This window comes from Columba livia, chromosome 1 (genome assembly GCF_036013475.1).
Source record: "Columba livia isolate bColLiv1 breed racing homer chromosome 1, bColLiv1.pat.W.v2, whole genome shotgun sequence".
Lineage (NCBI taxonomy): Eukaryota > Metazoa > Chordata > Aves > Columbiformes > Columbidae > Columba > Columba livia.
The window spans coordinates 172129048-172150174 of record NC_088602.1 but is presented as its reverse complement, the minus strand read 5'-3'; the positions used below and the strand labels follow the sequence as shown (position 1 = coordinate 172150174).

Genomic DNA, 21127 nt, shown 5'->3' with positions numbered 1-21127 from the left:
ACAGTAATAACAATGAAAGAATATACAAAGCGAGGGATACACAATGCGGTCGCTCACCATGTGGCAACACCAATGCACAGTCCATTCCCAAGTAGTGATTTCCCTAGCAGTGATCACAAACACTGGTCTGCAGCTCACACTTGAACATTCTATCTCTGAACCCCCTGGTCCTGTCCTGTCCCAGAACGATAGAGATCTGGACAGCAGCTCACACCAAACACAATCAGGTCACACTGCTGGTCCAAACAACCAAGAGCCCCCAGACTGCAGCGACTCCTCTCAAGCAGTGCGTGCTCCCAAATTTTATTCTGAGCATGGTGTCATACGGTATTATATATCCCTCTGGGCAATTTGGGTCAGCTGTCCTGGCTGTGTACCCTCACAGCTTCCTGTGAAAATTAACCCTATCTCAGCTGACCCAGCACAGTTTTTTATGGTACAGATTTCAGTCATTTCAGATACTTCTGGTTACTGCCTGAAGTAGAGCAAGCTGATCAACATTTTTTAAAGTAGGTGGAATTTTCTAGTTGCTTTAAAACAGATTGTGCCTGGACCTACAATCTTGTTGTTTCTAGCTCAGGTGATTTTTTTTTTTTTTTTTTTTTTTTTTCTGTCTTAATTATTTACCCACTTCTCTTGGAAATTGTGATTTTGATAGATATGCATGTTAGATGATAATGTGTTTGGAGCAGCTATGTCACTAGCATTCTTCATATAAAATTCATATTAAAGCAAGCCTTTTATTGGCTGTACTTCAGCAGTTGTCCTGGTGGTGGTTGTCTAGATGTTCTGCTTCTCATTCAAATTTATTGTTAATGATCTAATAAAATAATTTCCTATTCCTTTCTAAGTTTTTGTTGGTTTTAAAATAATTCCCATTTATACTTGAGTTTTTATGATCTCTCCTTTTCTATATCTCTATTAAATTGATTTTCTATTTTATATAGGAATCTTGTTGGATTGGCACTAAGGCTGTATTTCACCTTTCTTCCCAGTACTGACCACAAACTATTCCCTTGCTTGCCATCATCTGAGTTGCACCTCTCTCATACCAGCAACAGGCTAAAACACCCTGATTTCAGGTTATGAGAGAGTAACTCCTAAATGTTTACCCTCACTCACATAGCTGTGTTTTTTTTTTTTTTCTGCGTGTCCACAAATCTGTACCCATCTTTCTAGTTGTCAAGCTTATGTTTTAACATCTGCAACAAAAGAATTAGCGGAATGAATACCTTTCTGTTTTGCACCCAGATGTTAGAGCTCTTGAGATTCAAGTATGGACTGAGACGCACATAGGTTTCAGTGTGTCTGATATGGTGGGAATGTGTGGATAAGAGTCCAAGTTACTCACAAAACTGTAATGCAAAATTTTATTGCTTTCAAACATTACTTTTAAATGAAAATGCTGTTTTGACTGTGAGTCGTATGGGTACGTGTTTACAAATGTGAAATTACCTTATACCTATTTGGTTGACAGTCTTGTCTCCTGGATGTCATTACCATTTCACAGATAAACAGTTTCTCAGTTCATTTGTGGTTTTGCTTAGGGCTGTGTCTGCGCAGGCAAATAATGTAACTCCTGTTATCCTTGTTAGATGTCAATATGCAGATAATGTTTTTTTGTCAGTGTTTTTGACCTGTCAACAGGATGAAGGTACAAATGAGTAAACTCGACTCTTTTGGGGGAGGGTAGGGGCACAAGAGAAAGTGGCTGATGGATTTTGGGTTGTTTTGGGTTTGTTTTTTTGTTTTTTTGTTTTTTTTTTCCTACTCCTTCAAAGACTGACTAAACCATGTTATCTTTATTGACTGAATAGTGCTTCCTTCCTCTTTCTGGCTTAATGTAGTGGATCATGGATTTGTGTGTGATTATGATTTAGTTGCTTTGTTGTATGGCTTATTGAGTGCCGCTGTGTGGCCTGTTTGCTGGCTTCATGTGAAGTAGGGCATTGCTAACTGTATATCTGGATGCTTATATAGAATATTAAGTGCATGTGTTGAATTTTTGTATAAAGAGAAGAATATTTTGCTACCTGTGTAAGAAATTCTGGCCTAATGAAGTAATTAAATGAAGAATGTGTAATTAATTAATGATCAAATATAATCTAAATCTTCCTGGCTAAAGAAATTACTGCAAATGTATGCTAAAACTGTATTTTAAAAGCAAACAATTAAGCAGAAAGCTTCCTTAGTGCCCTTGGAATCTTTTAACATGTGAGCCAAAGGAAATGCCTACCTTATGTTGTCATTGGAACAGCATCTATTTGAGGTTCCCTTAGGCCTCTTTTTTACCCTGCGAACTAAGTATGCGTGAGCACCGAAAGTCTCTTTTTCATATAAAAGTTGTTTTATTTCACAAGAAGTACTCTGCTTTTGCAGTAGTTGCTTTCTGTGGTTAATAAATTTCTTTGAAAACTCTATAGTTTTTCTCCGGAGATGTTGATAGATATAACTGCTGAATTCCTGCTTTAAATGTAAGGAAGAAGTGGTAGAAGCCATACTTATTCAGAATGACAAAGGAAGCCCAGAACAGAACAACACTTAGAACCTAGATACCCTGACTGATTATCTTCTGCCATAGCCATTAAATCATTCTTTTTCCCCTCGTAAGATTTTCTGAAAATTGTGCTATAAAATTATATGATAGCAATGGGTTTGGAGATGTACATATGTTGCTAAGAAACTACATGATCTGTTCTGGACAAGCCACTGTGAGAAAGTGGTTGTCTTAAGTTGTTGCGCATGGAAAAGGGCCACTTTAGGTGATGTGCGTTTTGCTCCACCGATTTCTGACCTGCAATGCTTGCCTTTGCAGATGGAACATGAGGATTTTGTAATGGAGGGGCATGGCAAGACTCCACCTCCTGGTGAAGAAAACAAACAGTGAGTCACACGTTTATTTAAAAAGGGCCTTACCATAGTCAATGGTGTGAAGCACTCTTGTTTAAATGTGCTGGGAGCATTGGTTGTTCATTGGTGCTTGCCCTTTTGATTCCTTAAGTATCCATATATAACAGTGGATGGTGACTAAAAAAAAAAAAAAAAAAAAAAAAAAAAAAAAAAAAAATTAAAAAAAAGGCAGGATGTTGACTTGCCTTAAATTTAAAACCATAGAAATATATGTTGCACTTTCAGATGGTAAATCAGAAGTTATTATAAAAGGAAACATTCTGGAAGCTTGGCACTGAGATAGTGAGTTTGTACGTGAAGTTTTTATACAGATTTTCTTCATTGAAATAACACGAAATATGATAGAACCATGGCCGTCCTTTTGGTGTGCATGTCGTAGATTGGTCCTCTTTGAAATACAAGTCTTACTTCTTTAGATTGTGTTTTAATAAAGGAACAGAAATTATAGACAAAATGCTTTCTCAAGGATGAGCAGTTTAAGATGCTGGTACTTAGTGCTTTAGGGAAAGCAGCTTGATCAGAAAAGAAAATGACAGATGTCCTTAAGCAAAAGGCATATAGAAAGTGTCTTTTTCATTCAACTTCAAAATGAAATCCAGTAGTGGTTGAGTTTTTTCATGGGTTTTTGTTCAGATGGGAAGAACAGCGTCTTCTCCTAGAAGTATTGCAGTGATAGTTGTCCTCCATATTCTTTTCTTTAGTTAATGCCATGGTAATTCAATTTTTATATAATTATTTTTTTTATTTCGTGACCTGCCTTTTGGTGCAAGCAAGATGATCTTTGGGAAATACACAGCACTTTTTCCTGTGCCTAGTTAGATGTGCCTTCATGAGAAGGAGGAAATTCTCATTGATCAGCAGAACACTGGTTACAGAAAGGCTGGGATTTGACTTGGGGTGAAGGTCTTCCTTACTTTTTGAATAAGGTAGCAACTGTAAGCTCACTGCTTCTGCAACAGTGAGAAACTTTCTGAGGTAGTCCAGATGAGTTCAGGGAGGTTCTAGTGCTGAACATGCACATTCTTTCCATCATGGAAGTAATTGCTGCTATTCCTTTATATTCAGACTGCCCAGCTTATTGCGGTACCCAGAAATACACAGCTTGTTGAAATAGTAACTTTCTAAAAGTTCCAGAAGAAAAATCAGCGCAGAAATTAAAATTAAAAGTAAGGGTTAAACTTCTGTTTTTCAGAATTGGTTCTTAGTTATCTAGTAGAATAATGAATCATGATATTGTAGTGAATAATATGAGGGATGTTGTATTGGATTTATCATAGACTTGTGTTTGCTGTCTTATTTTAGGTGCAAGTGGAAGGCAGAATTACTTTACAGTTGACCTGATTTCTAATTAGAGCTTTTCATGTGCCTTACAACATTATCTCTGTCTCTTCTCTAAAATGGTGGTTATTAGAGAATATGAGATCAGTGGTAGGCAGGATTTTTATTTTTGTAATTAATGTGTTTGTGTTCAGATGGCATCTGGGATCTTGTCATACAGATTCTGCGCTAAGGAGTATAATTCTTAATAGTGTTGTTAATAATATTTTGATAGAAGTCTAAAGGTGCAATTTTAGTAATGCAGCTAAGAAATCAAGATACTTGTTTTGTGCAACTGTAGCATGCCAGCAAAGTCCTACTGTGAGAATTGCTCCTTAATTTGAATTAGTCACTTGAATCTTCTACCTACAATCTCAAATTTTCAACTACCGAACAAAATTGCCTTGGTAGAGCTTACCTCTCATTGTAAGTCACATGGATCTGGCATCTGAGATAAACTAATGATAATCACACAAACGATCAGTAATTTGTATTCTTAAGTCACTCCAAAAAGCTGCATTGATTTCAAATCTTTGGCTGCAGATCTTGAAATAAAAGAAAAAAATGAACTTACCTTTTTGTATTACTACTTACTTGTGTTAGGGATTAGTTGTACATCCTGGAGTGGGTCTAGTGAAGGGCCACAGAGAGGGACTGGAGAAGGTGAGAGAGCTGGGACTGTTTAGCTTTGAGAAGACTCGGGGGAGGATTGTATCCATGTGCATAAATATCACCTGATGAGGAGACTGAGGAGACTAAAGAAGACTGAGCCAAACTCTTCACAGTTGAGGGTGGTGGAGGCAAGAGGCAATGGGTATAATGGGTATAAACTGAAATACAGGGCACTCCTCTCAAACAAAAGGAAAAAAAACCTTTTTTTTTTTTTAACTGTGAAATGTGGTCAGACCTTTGGAAGATGTTGCACAGAAAAAGTGTGCCTTCTTTATCTTAAGATATTCAAAACCCAGCTGGACACAACCCTGAGCAACCTATTGTAGTTAACCCTACTTTGAGCAAAGGAGTGAGACTGATGATCTTGGAGATCCCTTCCGCCTGCAGTGATTCTGTGTACCTGTGTTTACTGTTGTCCTCCTGATTGGTTTTAAATAAAATTGGAGCTTGTTAGTGAAAAGTAGATCGTAAGTTTGAATGTAGAGTTAGACATTAACTACAAAAACAGCTGGAGATGCTTCCTTCCCTTTCTAGCTGCTCATCAGACTTTCTAGAGTTTGTTGCCTCTATAGCCATGCAGATGGGATTTATTTTTTTTTTTAGTGTTTCTAATTTACTTTCCTGAAAAGCTGGCCATGATAATTTAATTGCCTTTCATAGGCATCCTGATCTGGGGAAACTCTGTTACTGAGATTGTCGAGGAATTATTTACAAGATACAGTTTCAGCAACTGACCTGCAAGGGAGCTCACTTGCACCAGAGTGCTGGAGCACAGTCAGCCGGTGTTAACCTCCTAGGCAAGCCCACTAATTTCTCAATATTTAACTGCATTCCAAGAACTCAAATTTTGAGTGGGCGATGAAAGAACAGAAATAAAAATATAATTCTGAGAGACTTTCAATAGAAGCAGTAGTTCTTACCTAGCCACAGTTTCACATGAAATTTCCTTTGCTAAAGTATAGCTTCATAAGGGATTACAAGGAGCCAGCATCCATGGATGACTTCTGATACTTTATTTCTGCAATGTGACAGACTATTTTCACTCAGTTTTACTCAGGGATAAAAACTTGGCATTGCAAGAGTACCTTCTAGTATTGGGAAACACACAAAACAACAACAGCTTCAGTCTCGCAAACGTTTCTTTTGCTGAATTGAACTGTTCTGTTGGGTAGACTTACTGTACTAAAGTTGCAGCATTTTGAGTTTATTTTTCTTTTTGCTGAACTGTAGATTATACCTGAGAACTGTGGTCTGCTGGTATATGCTGTTAGACTGCATACAAGAAATCTTCAACTGATCATTTAGAACATGAATGTAATTGATTTCAGTTGAAGCTAATTATGAAGAAGAGTTATCCATTCAAAATACTTAGTACAACTGAAATATGGAAAGGGTTTACTCATCTCAAGTCCTGTGAGAGATTTGTAGCTTATGCACAGTACCTGTGTCACAAGACTGTTGAGGTTGTGCAGCAATGATGGTTGGCACTTACTCTAAAACCTACACTTCAAAAGAAGTGAGTCTGCTTGGTCTGAATAATGGCTGTCTTGGTCCATGCTGCTGCTGCTTAAGCCTGGCAGTGTTCAAGAAGAGCCTGGACAATGCCCTCAGACACATGGTGTGAACTGTGTTGTTGTCATATGCAGGGACAGGAGTTGGACTCAATGATCCTTGTAGGTCACTTCCACCTCAGGGCATTCTATGATTCTTCTCCGGTAGAGGACCAATGGATTAATTGAAAAATTGTTACTTCTTAGTTTTTAAGTACTCAGTAAATTCCTCTTTTCTCTCCGCATTCTGGTATGTGATAAAACTGTTTGTTACACTTGGCCACATTATTTTGTTATGTGGCTAAAACGTTTGGTAAGAAACCCCTTTCCCTCCCAAAGGAAAAGTTTGGAGAAAGATCAGTAACGTCCTGTTCAATTGCAGGTGGATGTTTTGTTAGAGCCATTCTCTGGTATCTTTAGCCATTATGAAGATGTTGACCTGAACTTCCATGCTTAAGGAGTAAATATCTTCCTCCAAAATACTTTTTACGTGCCAGTAGCTTCCTGTTGCCTTACCAGTTGTAGTAGGGCTTTTACTTTTTCACTGCTAAAGCAAAGATTAACAGGCAACTTTGATCCAGAAACATCTTTCCAAAACAGTCAAACTTCTGTTGATGAGCAGAGAGCAGTTTCTCCTTATACTTTTGGACGTAGGAAAAAAAATTCTACTGAAGTCCTTAAATTGAGGTTGTGCTCCTAGTTCTAGGAGTATTAATTAGCAACTCAGCCTGTGCTAATAAATCATCCCCTGCTGTCACCACCAGAAACTTATGCACCTTGATCTATTAGTGAAAGGGTTTGTGTAATGAAAATCTACTCCTTTTTATAAGAAAAATATAAATGTTTTCATATTCCTGACTGACACACAGAGAGGTCTATTTGACAGTAGCTATTCAGACAAAAAGTGAGCCAAGCTCATACTCATGTTTACTAGCAAGGTAAGCCAAGCTACTGCTGCTGTCTGAAATAACTCAGCTGGACATTCCCCACCTGCTGTTTTGCAGTAATGGGAGAAAAAACTTCAACTATCTTGTCAGTTTGTACATCTGGAATTGATTCATATTGTAGAAAAGATAGCAAATTAAGATCATTTCCATAAGTTACAAAGTGTCATTGGTTAGACCTACTGGAGGCCCTTTTCCCTGGCTTGGTAGTTCAATGTACAGATTCTGAGACAAGGACTTTTAATGAGAACTTTCAAAATTGCAGTAATTCCAGAAAGAGATTGCAACCAGTGAGGATGACAAAATTTTCATTTTAAATTTGTTAATATTCTCTTACATTATTAATTGATATTTCAGCAGAAATATTGAATGTCTTTCTGGATTTGTGTGACACTACCACTAGAAGAAAGCAGTAGCTAAAATGACCTAAGCTGGAAACAGAGATCATAGATTAATAAAACAATTTAATATGGGACATCTGAAAGTCATCTAGTCCAATCCAATGCTCAAAGGGGGGCCAGATTTGAAGTGAGATCTAACTTCTAAGTTGTATTAGACTTCTCAGGATTGCCCTTTCTGGGTAATCTTTTGCAGCGTTTTATTGCTCCCATGGTGAAAAAAAATTCCTACTATTCAGTAAGAATTTAGCTTGTTGCAATTTATGTCTATTGCCTTTCATCTTCCATCCTGCATGTCTGAAAATGTGGCTTAGTCTTCATTAAAACTTAGTTCCATGTTAGCTTAAACAGCAAAATTATTCCCCTTCTCACCTCCTCTGCTTAGTTTTGTCCTTTTAAAACTAAGTGAAACAAGCTCTATCAGCCTTTCCTTGTATTTCAAATTAAGGACCTAGTTAATAAACCAGTTTCCTTCACTTTCATCAGACTGTTTATATAATTATACATATAAATATCACTGCCACAGTGGCGTAAAATGACCAATCTTACTCTTTCATAGTGTTGCTGAAAACTAAAAAAAGTCTGAAGTAGTATATCCTGAAGATGTCTGCTTTGGTTGGTCAGATTGCCAGCCATTGTTATGAAGTATTACAATATTCTTTTGAAGGGTTTCTTCAGTGTTAAAGTCCCATGATGGACCCTAGCCATAGCTTGTGTCCCTATAGCATAAAACACTGTTCTAACAAATTTAAAGTAAACAGTTGGCTAAATGCTTGCGTAACGGGGGATTGTTTCATGTTTTAAGAACATTCCATATTACAGAAGGTATTGAGATTTGTCTTGAGTGCAATTGCATTTTTAAAATTTATTGACAGTACCAACATAAGCAGAAGGGTTTTTTTCAGAAGATTCATGCTGGGATTTTCAAAGTAGCCTCCAAATCCTAATGCAGATTATAATCTCAGATTTGGGGTACATAAATTTTGGGTATGCCTTCAAATGCTTTTGAAATTCATGACAAGTTATGTCTTTCCTTGAAAATATCAACAGTTATGTTCAAAAATAAAGGCATAACTGATTTTTTTGGTTGCTGATTTTTCTGTATGTGTATAGAATAAGTAACCCATTAAAAACGCATCCCACACTGAAGTCCTCTGTCTGACATCCTAACAAGCCACCACAGAGACATGTGCTATGTCTGTAGTGGCCATACCAGACACTTTTGTCACAGGCTATTGCTTTTCCGTCAGAATACACTTCAGTCCTGGTGATAATTCAGGCTAGCTCTGGGATTGCCATCTGAGTAGCAGAGTTCTAACTTTGAATTTTTTTTTTTTTTTTTTCCTTTATGTCCTTGGATATTTGAAAAGATATTTGAGGGTGTAAGACCATTAGTCTAAAGATAAAACTGGTCCAACTGAGGTTTAAGGAATATTTTCATCACCTTCATATTGTAGAAGTCTTTTTACTCCCAGCAGTGGAATGAGTGGCAGGACAAGTTTGCATTTGAAGGCAGCTCTACCTGTGTATATAAGGGGGGCCTGAGGCATGGAGAAGATTGCTCTTTGTGCAATTGAGTGGGTTGAAATGGATGAGACAGCAGTGAATTCTGTATCTGTAGAGGCAGCTGTGTTGTAGCCGTAAGACTGGTAAGTCGATTATGTTGCAAAAGCTGGCTTGCACCCCTTTACAGTACAATAGTTCTGAACAATGTAACAAAAATATGCAGAATTAATAATTAAAACTTAAGGACTTTAAAATGCCAAAAGTTCCTTCAATTGCTTTCCATATTTTACCAGTTTAATATTATATTTAAATCTATTGAAATTTTTGTACTTTAAGTTAAAGGTAATACCCACAGGAAAAGTCTAGTCTGAATATCCTAAGCAAAAATGACTTAAAATTAGGCGTTCACTTCTGCAAGTTAGTCTTGAAAAAAATTTTAATTGTAATTTCATTATTTTTAAGATTCCTCATTTCATCTGTTGTGTTTTTTTTTTTTCTTTCAAACCTTAAATTAGGAGGTAGCAAGGCATATAGCACTGTATGTCTTATTTTGTCATTAACAGGTACAGGCTTTCCATGTACCTCAGCAAACCCACACCGTTCATGTACTATTATTTTGCAAGTATTTTCTCAATATGAGGGAAAACAGAGGCAGGATGACTGTTAAGGGGGGAAAAAAGCCATGGGAGATCACCCAGATAAAAGTCAGCTTTGGAAGTTAAGTTCCCACTTACTACCCCAATGTGTTTAACCTACACTGCTGCTGAATGTTGAGAGAGGAAGAGGTTTGAGGACAGGGAACATTCTAAGCGTGAATAGTTTGGCACTTCTTTTCCCTAGGATTTTATCATGCATTCTTCCAGATGTCTTGTGGTAAGAACAGGCTCGTTTGTTTGAGTTCCTCCTCAAACCCTGCCAAGATCTGTATTTGTCCTGTGTAGGAAGCACACAAAGCCTGCTTCTGAATTTGCAGTTGCATCTGATCAAGAGACTTCTTTCTTTACATTTGTTGTCTTTCCAAAACAAGAGAAAAGTAGATTTTTCCATTCCAGCTTGCTGATACATACGTACGATATTGCAAAGTACCCAGACTAGATAATGTCACGTTATCCTTGATACCATCAGTTTCTCTAATTGTTACCATTAGTAGTAATTGTGATTGCTAGCAAAAAGGAGGGTTTTCTGGTTTACTGTTGTCTTGAAGAGCTTACGGTACTTAGAAAGGGAGAGCATTTGCATACTGATCAAACTGCTCAAATCCCAGAGCCTCTTTATTTCAGACACCACCACACCCTCTACCCTTGTCCTCTACTCTCTCTTCAGGACGCAGAGTATCTATTGGACACTCTATATTGACATATCGAGTTCGTTGTCTCTGAAGTTTTGTTTTCCGATCTGGTTGCTTAATGGTTGTTCCCCCTCCCTCTCGGAAGTTGCCACTTCCTCAGGAGCTGCCTGAGGTAACTGCCCCCGATGTATCATTTCTATGGATGGCTGGACTTTGCTCTCTTTTCAGCATTTCATTGCCATTTAGATGGCGACTGTTGGATTACACCTTACATGGGAGTGAGATAACGAACTTTAAAGAACAGCAAGCAGAACCATTTAAGGGCTATTAATAGTTTTGAGCCCTAAGTTAGTGTTTGCGTTTATTCTTAATCTAACAATATATTTTAATTTAGACAGATTTCTGTGATATCTAGACTGAGGTTAGTGCCACACAGCATTTTGATTTGCTAAGGATTCACTTTTTGGACTGTTACTACAAGTCAGTGGCCTCATAAATGTGTGTGAAGTAGAGTCCTAAAACTTCTTTTTTTCCAGTTGCTTAGTGCATTTTTCCCTGCTTCATTCTCTCCAAAGAATAAATACATTCATCAAGTCGCTCAAGTCTTCATGTATTTTTTTGTGTACAGCCAGATGAATGGTTGAATTTTCATTTCAATAAGGTGAAGAGGGGAAGGGAAAAAAGGTCTAATGCTTGTATGTTATATTAGAGTTTGTGCTCTCTTCTTGTTTCTTGACTGTCCACTGTGGCTTAGACATTAACCAGACATTAAAGGATAGAAAAGGTTAAGAGTATTAAAGTCCCAAGACCTTCGTTTGGAGTTGCAGATTGCATCTAGACCCATCAGGAACTCACTGTTATTGGTTAAAGAAAGGGAAGGAAGAAAAAACGCAAACTCTTTATTCCATGCAGAAGATATGACTTGCTTTATATGACTAAAAATACTGCACTCTGTGGTCAACATGGTATGAATTAAAAACTTGTTTACAGAGATATTTTGGAACTCTTAAGCTATGTTGCTTCTCTGGCATGCTGTGATCTGGAGAGCTGGTATGATTTCTTTTACTCCTACCTAGATAGATGGAATTTGCTGAGCTCTTTGCCTTTCATCGAAGTTGATCATATTTGGGGGTCATAAGGGTCTTAGGTTAGTGCACGCATTTGAATATATGTGACAGCTACAGCTTGTAGAATTTTCTGCATGGATAGTGAGCTGTTCCTTTCCTGACATTTCAAAGTAAAAGGCTGTACATGAAGGCAAATTACTTAGGGAAGACGTTCAAGTCACTTGGAAAGATCAGTTTACAAATTTTTGCAGCAATAAATAGTGCTTTTATTAGAAAAATGAGTCAAATTAGGGAGATCTTCTCTTACAGTAATCCACTGAATATGCATTCCTTTTGTATTCTGCTTTTACTTTGGGGTTTTGTGTTGAGCTTTTAATTTTTTTTTTTATTTAACTTAGCATATTATGGTTCCTTTAATGAGAACAAAGGAAAATGGGTTAGTGCCAGCTCCAGCCAAGATGCCAGAAATTCCTTTGCTCAGAGGTTTCCGGGCCAGTGATTGAACTCCCCATACTAAAACTAAAGGCAAGTTAAAACAATTTGTAGAGAGGTACTGGTCTAGCTCATAATAAATAAATAAGTGCAGTATAGCTTCCTTTTAGGGGGGTGGGGGCTAGGAAAGGACTAGAATAAGACTAACTTTCGGTCCAAAAGTCTTCCTTGTGTTTTGTGAGACCTCCCATAAGTATTTGTAAGAAATCTGCTTTGTGTGAGCAGATTAAATCAAAGTGAGTAGAGCATAGTGAATTTCAGTAGAAGCATGTCTAAAGGCTCCATATAAAAAAGGGGTCCTGTTGTGGTAAAGTGTTTATAGACATGAAAGATAAGCTTTTCATTAATTATTCCAACCTGGTCAGATGAAAGTGCTGGCTGCTATTTCTTTTAAAATGTTTAAAGCTTGGAGGCTTAAACAGAGGGAAGGAAGGATTTAACCAGTGAGGTTATTACTCCTTTTGAATTGCGTAGGAACAGCTATTCTATTGTTGATGGAAGGTAAGTTGAATCAGTCGTCTACCTGGCATGCTAATTCACTTGCTGTAAATAACCATTAGAAAGCAACCACTTGCCATATGTAGGAGTGGAGTGATATCCTATACGGTTTCCCTGAACATCTATTTATTTGAAAGTGATTTTCACTGATGTAGGTAGAATTGCATAAAATGGATAAACTTTTCCTATTTCCTTGGCATTTTGGCAGTTTACAGGATTTTAGAAATTGAAGAGGGAGAGCTGTTAGGATAGGATTATAGTCTCCAAAATCAAGCAGCTTCTGAGATTATAGTAAGGAGCAGATTAACCAAATTCTAATAATACTAGTTTGTACAAGTTCCCTTGCATGTTTTGTTACTGGAAAATACTCAGTTTCCACTGATATGGCTATAAAAACTCATTCAGCATTTAGAGGTGAATTTGATTGAGTGGGGAGATGTTTTGTGTCAGTGCTTTCAGTTCCTAGAACAGTTAAGTCTCATGCGATTGCTTTCCATGTCTGTGTCTTTCCTGGGTAAGTTTGGAGTCTCTTGTCCAGTTTTAGCTGATAATCATGTATGTTTTGGGATTAGTTGCTGCACAAGCTATTTTTTGCCCGGGTACCGAAAGAGATGAAAAGAATTATGGGAAGTGATTGACAATAGGACTTAATATACTGTTGGAGCGTTGGCATCAAGGGAGAACGGGCTGCCCCAGAAGCTGGGACTTAGTGCAGTAAAGTAGAGGTTCACTGATGTGTGACAGAGATTCATAGGCAATAAGCTTTCAGTTCTCTTGTTGATGGAACAACTCTGTTAAAAGGCGGCTAGAAAGCTTTATCTTTCTCCAGTTTTGAAAGGGCATTTGAGGAGATTGAAGAAGGGGAGGCATGGTGATGGGTTATTTATAGGCTAGACAGCTAGGGAATGCATTGTGGTAGACTGAGGAAAAATTAGGTGGAAAACTGAGTGTTTGCAAAGTTGGTGAATGAAGTTTTCCTTCTGACTTGTTGTCTTTCTGTGAGCACTTCGTTCAGGTACAGGGTGTAAACTTTGGCTTGGGCTTGAAGTCATGTAGTTCTTAAGCTTCATAATGCTGTGAAGTTTTCAGGCCTTGTATTCTTTCTTTTGTCCCTGGCAAGATATGAATAAGATCTGAGCTTTAGAATGGCTCCAAAGCACTATTGCAATGTAAGTTTTGAATAATAATAATAGCATGCCCCGTTCCTAAAATGTGTTGATAGGTGCCTTTGTGTAAGGTATGCAAAATCTGTTGTAACCTTTTCAGAAACAGAGCAACCTTTTCCTTTGCTGAACACTTTTTGTTATGGTATTTTTCTGTGAAGAAAGAAGTTACATTATACTTTTGGTTACTATAGTTAAAAACCCCTGCCATCTCTGTTTTCACAATTCTGTAGCATAAAATGTTTTGCCACTTATGAAGTGTGAAAGGGGGGTTAACCCCAAAAGAAAACCCTAGTTTTCCTTAGGAATGGGTATTTTGTCCTTGAAGAATTCTTGAACACTTTAAAGTTTTGCACTCCTGCAGAAGGAGAGGTCATCTCTCTTGCACATAGGCTTACATGCAATTGCTGTGAAGACTTTAAAAAAAGTAGTATGTTGATAGAGCCAGATTTAGCTATTGTCTTCACTTTTCAGAAGTGTTCGGCATTGAACATCTCTGTCTGTTCAGAGAAAATAATTTAAAAGTGATCTGAACTATCCCTTATCCAGAACTGAGAAGCCTTTGTCAAGTTCTGGTGGTTAACAAGTCCAGGAAGTAAGATGCTTTGAACTCCTGGTTTTAATCTTAATGTTTTTAATTGTTCTCTTGAAATAAGTCATATGGCAGTTGTTAGAGCACACAAGGAATAGTTAAGACTCAATTCTGTTCCTTAATTTGCTGTGTTCTTAGCTTGCTTTTTATTGTTAGAAATGGTGCAACTATGTAACCTAGTACTTGCATACCTGTCCATACCTTAGGAGTTATGCTTTTAACTTTATCTCAGGAAAGACAAAGGGACCTTTCTGATCCCTGTTAACGTGAAGAGGCATGATTGCCAGGATTGTAATCCAGGTTGGTTGGTCCACTGGTGACTGGTTGGGGAGGAATCTGCCTCCAGTTGCCTTGTAGCCTTGTATCTGTTACTGCACCCCCTTCTGGGGCTATGGGAGGGAGGTCCAGGGAAATCTAACTGATGAGCTGCAGCAGGAGAGAGGGAGTGTAGGCTTCAGTTCACTTTGGCAAAAAACCCTGCCTTTTTGCCTCTTCAGGAAGCAAATTCTTCACCAGCAGGCGAAAGGACAGTCGGTGAGAAGGCATTCATGCAATGAGAAACTTGTTAATATTTGAGGTTACTGCTGAGGAATTGTGTCAGGAGGAGACGAATTGACTTTTTCACTTTCATAGTATCAGCTATGAAGAACTTTCTAGGGGGGAAAAAAGTCTTATATTTATTGCCGTACACGTATGAGCAATGTAGAAAGTCCAGTGGCTGGAGTCCAGTGTTGTAGGATGGTGAGGGTTCAGTCTTCAAAACAGCTAAGATATGGCATCAAACTGTAGGACTTAGAGCCCAACCAAAATGCCAGGTCATGGGACAGGAAGTTTTGCATATGAACTGGATGAACTCAGATAATTTAAAAATTGAGTAAAGATCTACAGATGAGACAGATCAGGTCTCTTCTTTTGAGGTGACAACTGGAGGGTACAGTTGATACCTCAGTTTGTCTAGTGGACATTGGAGCGTGCCCGTGTACATAATTTTGCAGCCTGTTTGATTCTTATCAAAAGGCCATCAGAAAGGATGAGCTGTTACTAGAACCACAATGCAGCTTAATGTGAATTAAAAAAACCACTCCTCTACTGTCTCAGTTGAGATACAAGCTCAGAGAATCTATGACTGTAAGCATCTCTCTTCATGTGTGTGTGTGCATGTGTATGTCTGCTTACACTGGATACTGTCCTCAGAGGAGCACTGTGAAGCTTCATTAAAGTTTTTAAAGTGCTTTATGATCCTCAGATGGAAAGTGCTTAGAAATGAAGTGTTTGTAATCAGATAAGTTAGTAGCACATAACAAGGATATAACCTATTAACACTAGCTATTAACAGTGCTGTTAGCATCAGAAAGCTTAATGGTTATGTTTTAAAGTGCAATCGCCCTCTGAAAAGGGATGTGCAGATTTTACATTTGCTGTGTATTATTATGCTCTACGCCATTGCCTTCTGGACTACTGTGCTGCTCTTTCTTCAACAAGTTTGGTTGGGGAAATGCTGCATACAAACAAACAAGAAAGGGCAAAAAATGCATCAACAAGCACACACAAACCAAACAGGAAACAAAACAAAAAAACATGACATTTTTTGAGCCATCTTAACCAATATACCAACAGGGATAGAGTATGAGGTATGTTTCAGTTGTTAATTTAGTAGAAAAAATCAATTAAAACATTTATTTCCTTATGTTAAAATAATGATTTTGAAGTTGCTTCCAAATAACATTTTAAGAGACAAAACGTGGGTGATTTTCACCTCATCAAGTGAGGTCCATGGTTCTTTATGGAAGACAAACTGGCCGATATATTTGTAACAGCATGCTAAATAACTCAATATGTTTTATCCCTGGTGCAGTTATTTAAGAATTCCCCATACTGGCCTCTCTAAATAGTTTTGGTTCACTGATTATTTGCTTGTCCTGAAAAAAGTTTTCTGATTTATAAAGCATTTTCAATCGAACATTGACAAGGTGAAATTTTATGCCCTTGATGGTGATTTACCCTTGATACAGAGCAACTCAAGTGAGTGTTTGTTGCTTAAAGACATCACAGTATTATTATTGAAGTAAAAGCTTCCAGGACTTCAGAATGGAGAGCTGGCAAGCCCTACTGAAGTTAAGATGATTTATAAGTCTAAGTAAAACAATTTGGCTTTTGAGAGGAAGTAAATTTATATGTAGCTTAGTGCACACTGTCATACTCAGTGTGAACATGTATAGAACATGCAGCTGCAATACATAATGTCATTTTTCAGAAGGGGGATAGCTGTTTCGTAAATATGCATATATATTTGCTTTTTTTAAACTTTGTGTAAATCCGATGCCTAGCAGTTGGTTTGGATTTTGTCTTTACCTATTCAGAGCAAATGTGGTCTTCTCTTCAGGTTTTGCCACAAATAATATGTTCCCTGAGATTTCACTACATTTCTTCAATTGCCATGTTTGGATTAGCCCTGCCACAAAGCACCGCAAGATGTTACATCCAGCAGGCGGATTCTCTGTTCTGATTTAGAGAGAGCAACCTGAATACCTGGCATCTGACTACTTTTATTTAATTAAGTACCTGCAAATGCAACATGCATTAGCTATTTCCAGAGTTTTGTGAGCCTGCAGACATAGATACAGGGCTGGTTACCCTGCAGGCTGTGGTCCTGTTGAAGAAATCCCCTCGCTGGTGGAATCCCCATTTGAGAGTTCCTGTACCTTGCCATAAAGGCAGTAGCAGCAAAGCGTGTCAAAGCCTGACACATATTTGCCATTTATAGCCTCCTGATAATTTTGTGAAACAAGGACTTAGTCTATATTGTCATACTGCATAATAATTTTTATTCTCATTCATAAGGTGTGCAGCCTCTGCCCTCCCAAGTTCATTCCTATGGAGCGCCCTCCCATGACTTTTCAAATTAGTTTCATTCTGTGGTGGTTTTTCACTGCTAGTGTGGTCTTTTTTACTTTCTACACAGCTATAGCGCAAAACTGTACAGAATTAAAAACTTGTGTATTTTAAGGGCTCAATCCAAGGGTGTGTGTGCCTGTGAGTTTCCCAGGTTGCTGTCAGTTATCCCACCAGACATGGTTCCATTACGCAGTCAGTTCAAGTGTTTGCTACCTGTGTTGGGCTGACTCAGGAGCAAGTCCCACCGTAGAATCATACTCACATTACCATATACTGTTTCTGAACTTTATCCTTTACTATTTCTGCACATTCAAGATACTGTCTGGAAACATCCTGAAGATTTTTTTTGTTTCAAGATGCCGGGATTCTCTTCTTTCAGCTGTTGGAGCATTTATCTATGGAAATTGTGAGAAGAGGCTGTTGAGCGTCTGCTTGATGATTGAGTTGCAGACTGAGACTTGAAACAGCCAAGGCAGTAGGAGAGACCAAGTTTGCTCTGCTGTCCTGCAGGTGTTCACGCCTCTGAACCTGGAATCTCAGGTTTAAATGTGTGTGTCATGTAGAGTCTGGTCACAGTCTGGCTTCATCTTGGACTGAAGATGAACCTCTTCTTGTCCTGGGATCGGGATGGGGTAGTTCTTAAAATGTGGTTTCTCCTCGGGCTGAGGGCTAGGGTCGAGTGTTCCACAGTGCACCACGGAAGAGACCGTGTGGCAAGTGATACTTACACATTCATCATTCACTGTTAATGGGTTCTGCAACCTTATTGTAGAATTAGCATAATTGGCTTCTCTCTTTTTAGCTAGTTTTAAAGATAAAAGCTCCAGTTGAGTTGCTCTCCACACTCACGCCTCGCCTGTTTTGCCCTTTCTGTGTATTATTGCCTTTGCATGAGGAACGGAGAAGAACCAAGCGAGTGGAGAGCGCGTTAGAGCGGCGTTGCTTGGCGGGGAGTTGTCCCTCCGGTGCAGGGAGGGCGCTGTCCCTTTAAGGCGGGAAGTAGGCCGGCCCGGTCTGGTGATTGACAGCCCGCCTGGAGTCACATGACCTGCCTCTATTTGAAGGTCACAAAAAGCTGCTTCCTTTAGAGAGAGCAAGAGGGAGAGAGCGAGCGAGAGGGAGGGTGAGTGAGTGAGAGAGGGAGTTCAAGCCAAAATGGCCGACAGAGTCTCTGCTGGTTTCTGAACATTTGAAATAAAAAGAGAATAAAAAAAAGCAAAACACAAAGCAAACACAAAATCATTTTTGGATCTTTTTTCATTTCCATTTCTACCTTGTATGCCTCAACTCGCTGGATTTAAGCACTGCTGCACTTTATGAGGTTAGTGGTACATTTATATTATTATTAATATTATTGTTTTTACCTATCAGTAGGTTTTTAGGAGCCTGAGCTGGCTGTTTTCATCCGTGGTTTTGCAGAGGTGTTTTTTCTGGCACAAATACGTGCTTCAGCTGTCTGGTTTTACGTGTAAAGTACTTTTAGTGGATTTTTAGGGCTTTTTGTAAGGAGGTCTCCGTAAAAGTGTACTGAAGATTTTAAAGAGATTAGTAATTTAGGCAAATTACAGGAGATCGTTTGTATTTTCCAAGCTGGCGAAGTACAAGATAGTACTGAAAATCTTGTTTTATTTAAATAGGGCCTTTTTAAACAGTGATTTCTTCCCCACAGCTCTTAAATCTGCTGCAAAAATTTGCATATATAAAATCGGGTTTGCATTCTTTCTGCTGCTGGGTCCGACCAGGGACAGATGGGGAAGTGTTCTCACCGGGCCACCCTTCCCAGAGAGAAAAAGGAGGGAGGGGGGAGAGGGGAAAAAAAATCACGCACCCAAACATTTGCAGTGCCAGGTTCGGGGGCGAGAGGATTCCTGCGCTGGCAGCGCCGAGCCGAGCGCAGCCGGCACCGTGCGGCTCCTGCGCGGGCTCGGCCGCCGCTCCCTCCCCCTCCCCGGGGCCGCCGGAGCCGCCGCTCCGGCCGCCTTTGGGACCAAATGGTGCTGCCCCATAAAGATGGCATCGGGAGTTAAAACGAGCTCGGCGCGCTGGGCAGTGCCGGCTTTCAAATGGTCTTTGCCGGGTCCGGTTGCCCAGAAGTGAAGGGACCTTTCTGTGCTTAACGGGTCTGGCGACTGATAAAATGTGGGGCAGATATTTAGGAATGCACGCTTGCAAATGCAAGATGCTGGGTGCTGCTGTTTTGTAGACTTTTGCTCTGTTTTCTTCAGAAAACAAGTATTCATCTGCGTGTTCATATAGGTAAAAAGCTGCGTTTTCTCGCTTTTTCAACTGTCTTCCATGTCACTAAAAATTTAAATCCAAGTTATTTTTGCACCTTTCTCCAGAACTAAGCAGAAAATTAAAGGGAAATAGCTGAAGCTTGCTTTCTGAGAACAGGCCCCTCCTCCTGCATTGTAAGAGTGTGATGTAATGCTCTTTTCTCTGAGGTTAAATGAAAAAAAATTCTCTGTGGTGGTATACATTATTCTTCACCCCTTCTTCATAGGCCTTGTACTGTGATGTTTTTTGTACCTGGATATTTAAGCAGCAGAAAAATTATATAAATAATAATGTGAATGTGCTTTCACATTGCAGTGTATGTCTGCATTGATTATGGTTAGCAGGTCAACTTTGTAAACCAACAAAATGGCTCGTATTTTATATTTCTTTGTGGCCTTACATCCATACAGTTAAATACAAATGAAGGAGACAGATTTGGATATGTTTACTGAAAATATATGTGGGTGTCCTCGTTATAGTCATGTAGTAGCATATATCAGGGTGTTTTTTTTCTTCCACTGGCTAGCAAATATTTGAAATAATTCTGCAGTATATTAAGTTTGTCTTGCAAATTAAAGTGGCTTTTTGTTTTCGGTGTTTTTTTTTTTTACTTTAAATTAGAGCAAACCAAGAAAAAAACCTCCACTCAAATTTGATATAGTGTATTGTGCTGATAATTTTGATCTTAAAGTTCAGTAGTAAAGGGTAACCCAGTTCATGTATGAAGTAATATATTCTCCCTGTTTAAGATTAGTAAACTTATTAGATTCCACCCTTGTGTTGTTGGCATGTATCTGTGTGAGGAAATCTTATAAAGACTTTGTCTTTGATCTAATGCATCCTGATTGGTGTTGTTACTCAAAGCTTTCTTGGGTTTAGTGAAGACCCTGATGTAGCCAGAATATGTTAAACATACCTGTTGATTGATAAACTTTTTTAGATATTAGAGCTGTTTTCAAATGCAATATGAAGCAGTAGTAGTCTCAGATATGGTACTTAATGGACCGAAACATCAATTCAGTAGTTTATGTGATAATTACTGAACCAAGGAAGTAACAAAAATCTGTATTTTGTCCTGAGTTGGCAATATTGTAGGACGTAGCCTTCCCAGAACCTACGCTTGAGGAAAGTACTCGCCTTTCCTGCATATTTTTTGCTTTCGTGTATTATTATGCTACACACTTCCAAATTGTGCGTTAGTATAACTTAATTGTTAGGAAGATGGTAGACAGGATATCTTCTAATAACTGCAGCTGTTCATAGCTATAGAAGTTTTCAGGGATCAGACAAAAAGCATCTATTGAGAATAAAAAAATATTCCAGTATGCAGTCTATCAAACATTTAAGTAGCTCTGTGTGACAGTACACTGTGAATAGGAAGGACCAATTAAATAATTCCTCGTATATATATGGTTTTTGTCTATCAGATCTTGGTCCCAGGGTGTGGTGAGTGCTCTGAAGCCTGTGAAACTGTAGGAGATTAAAAGTGTGAGTCTGGGCAATTCTCAATACTGTTTGCGTTCAGTATGTTCCTGCAGTACAAAGGGAAAAAAAAAGA

The 21127-nt window shown here is 38.6% G+C and overlaps 1 protein-coding gene across 28 annotated transcripts in view; it reads left to right on the top strand.

The window, feature by feature from the left end:
• Positions 1-21127, top strand: part of TNRC6B (trinucleotide repeat containing adaptor 6B) — a 141934-nt gene that overhangs the window by 38013 nt on the left and 82794 nt on the right. For 17 of the 28 annotated variants that reach the window (XM_065046525.1, XM_065046528.1, XM_065046685.1 and 14 more), the window contains one exon: positions 2816-2883. The exons of 4 other annotated variants lie outside the window; for them this stretch is intronic. In XM_065046525.1, the coding sequence (XP_064902597.1) occupies positions 2816-2883 (68 nt within the window). Of the gene's footprint in view, positions 1-2815; positions 2884-3017; positions 18614-21127 lie in introns of those variants that run through there. 7 more of the 28 variants (XM_065046660.1, XM_065046638.1, XM_065046602.1 and 4 more) reach the window with 6 other exon arrangements.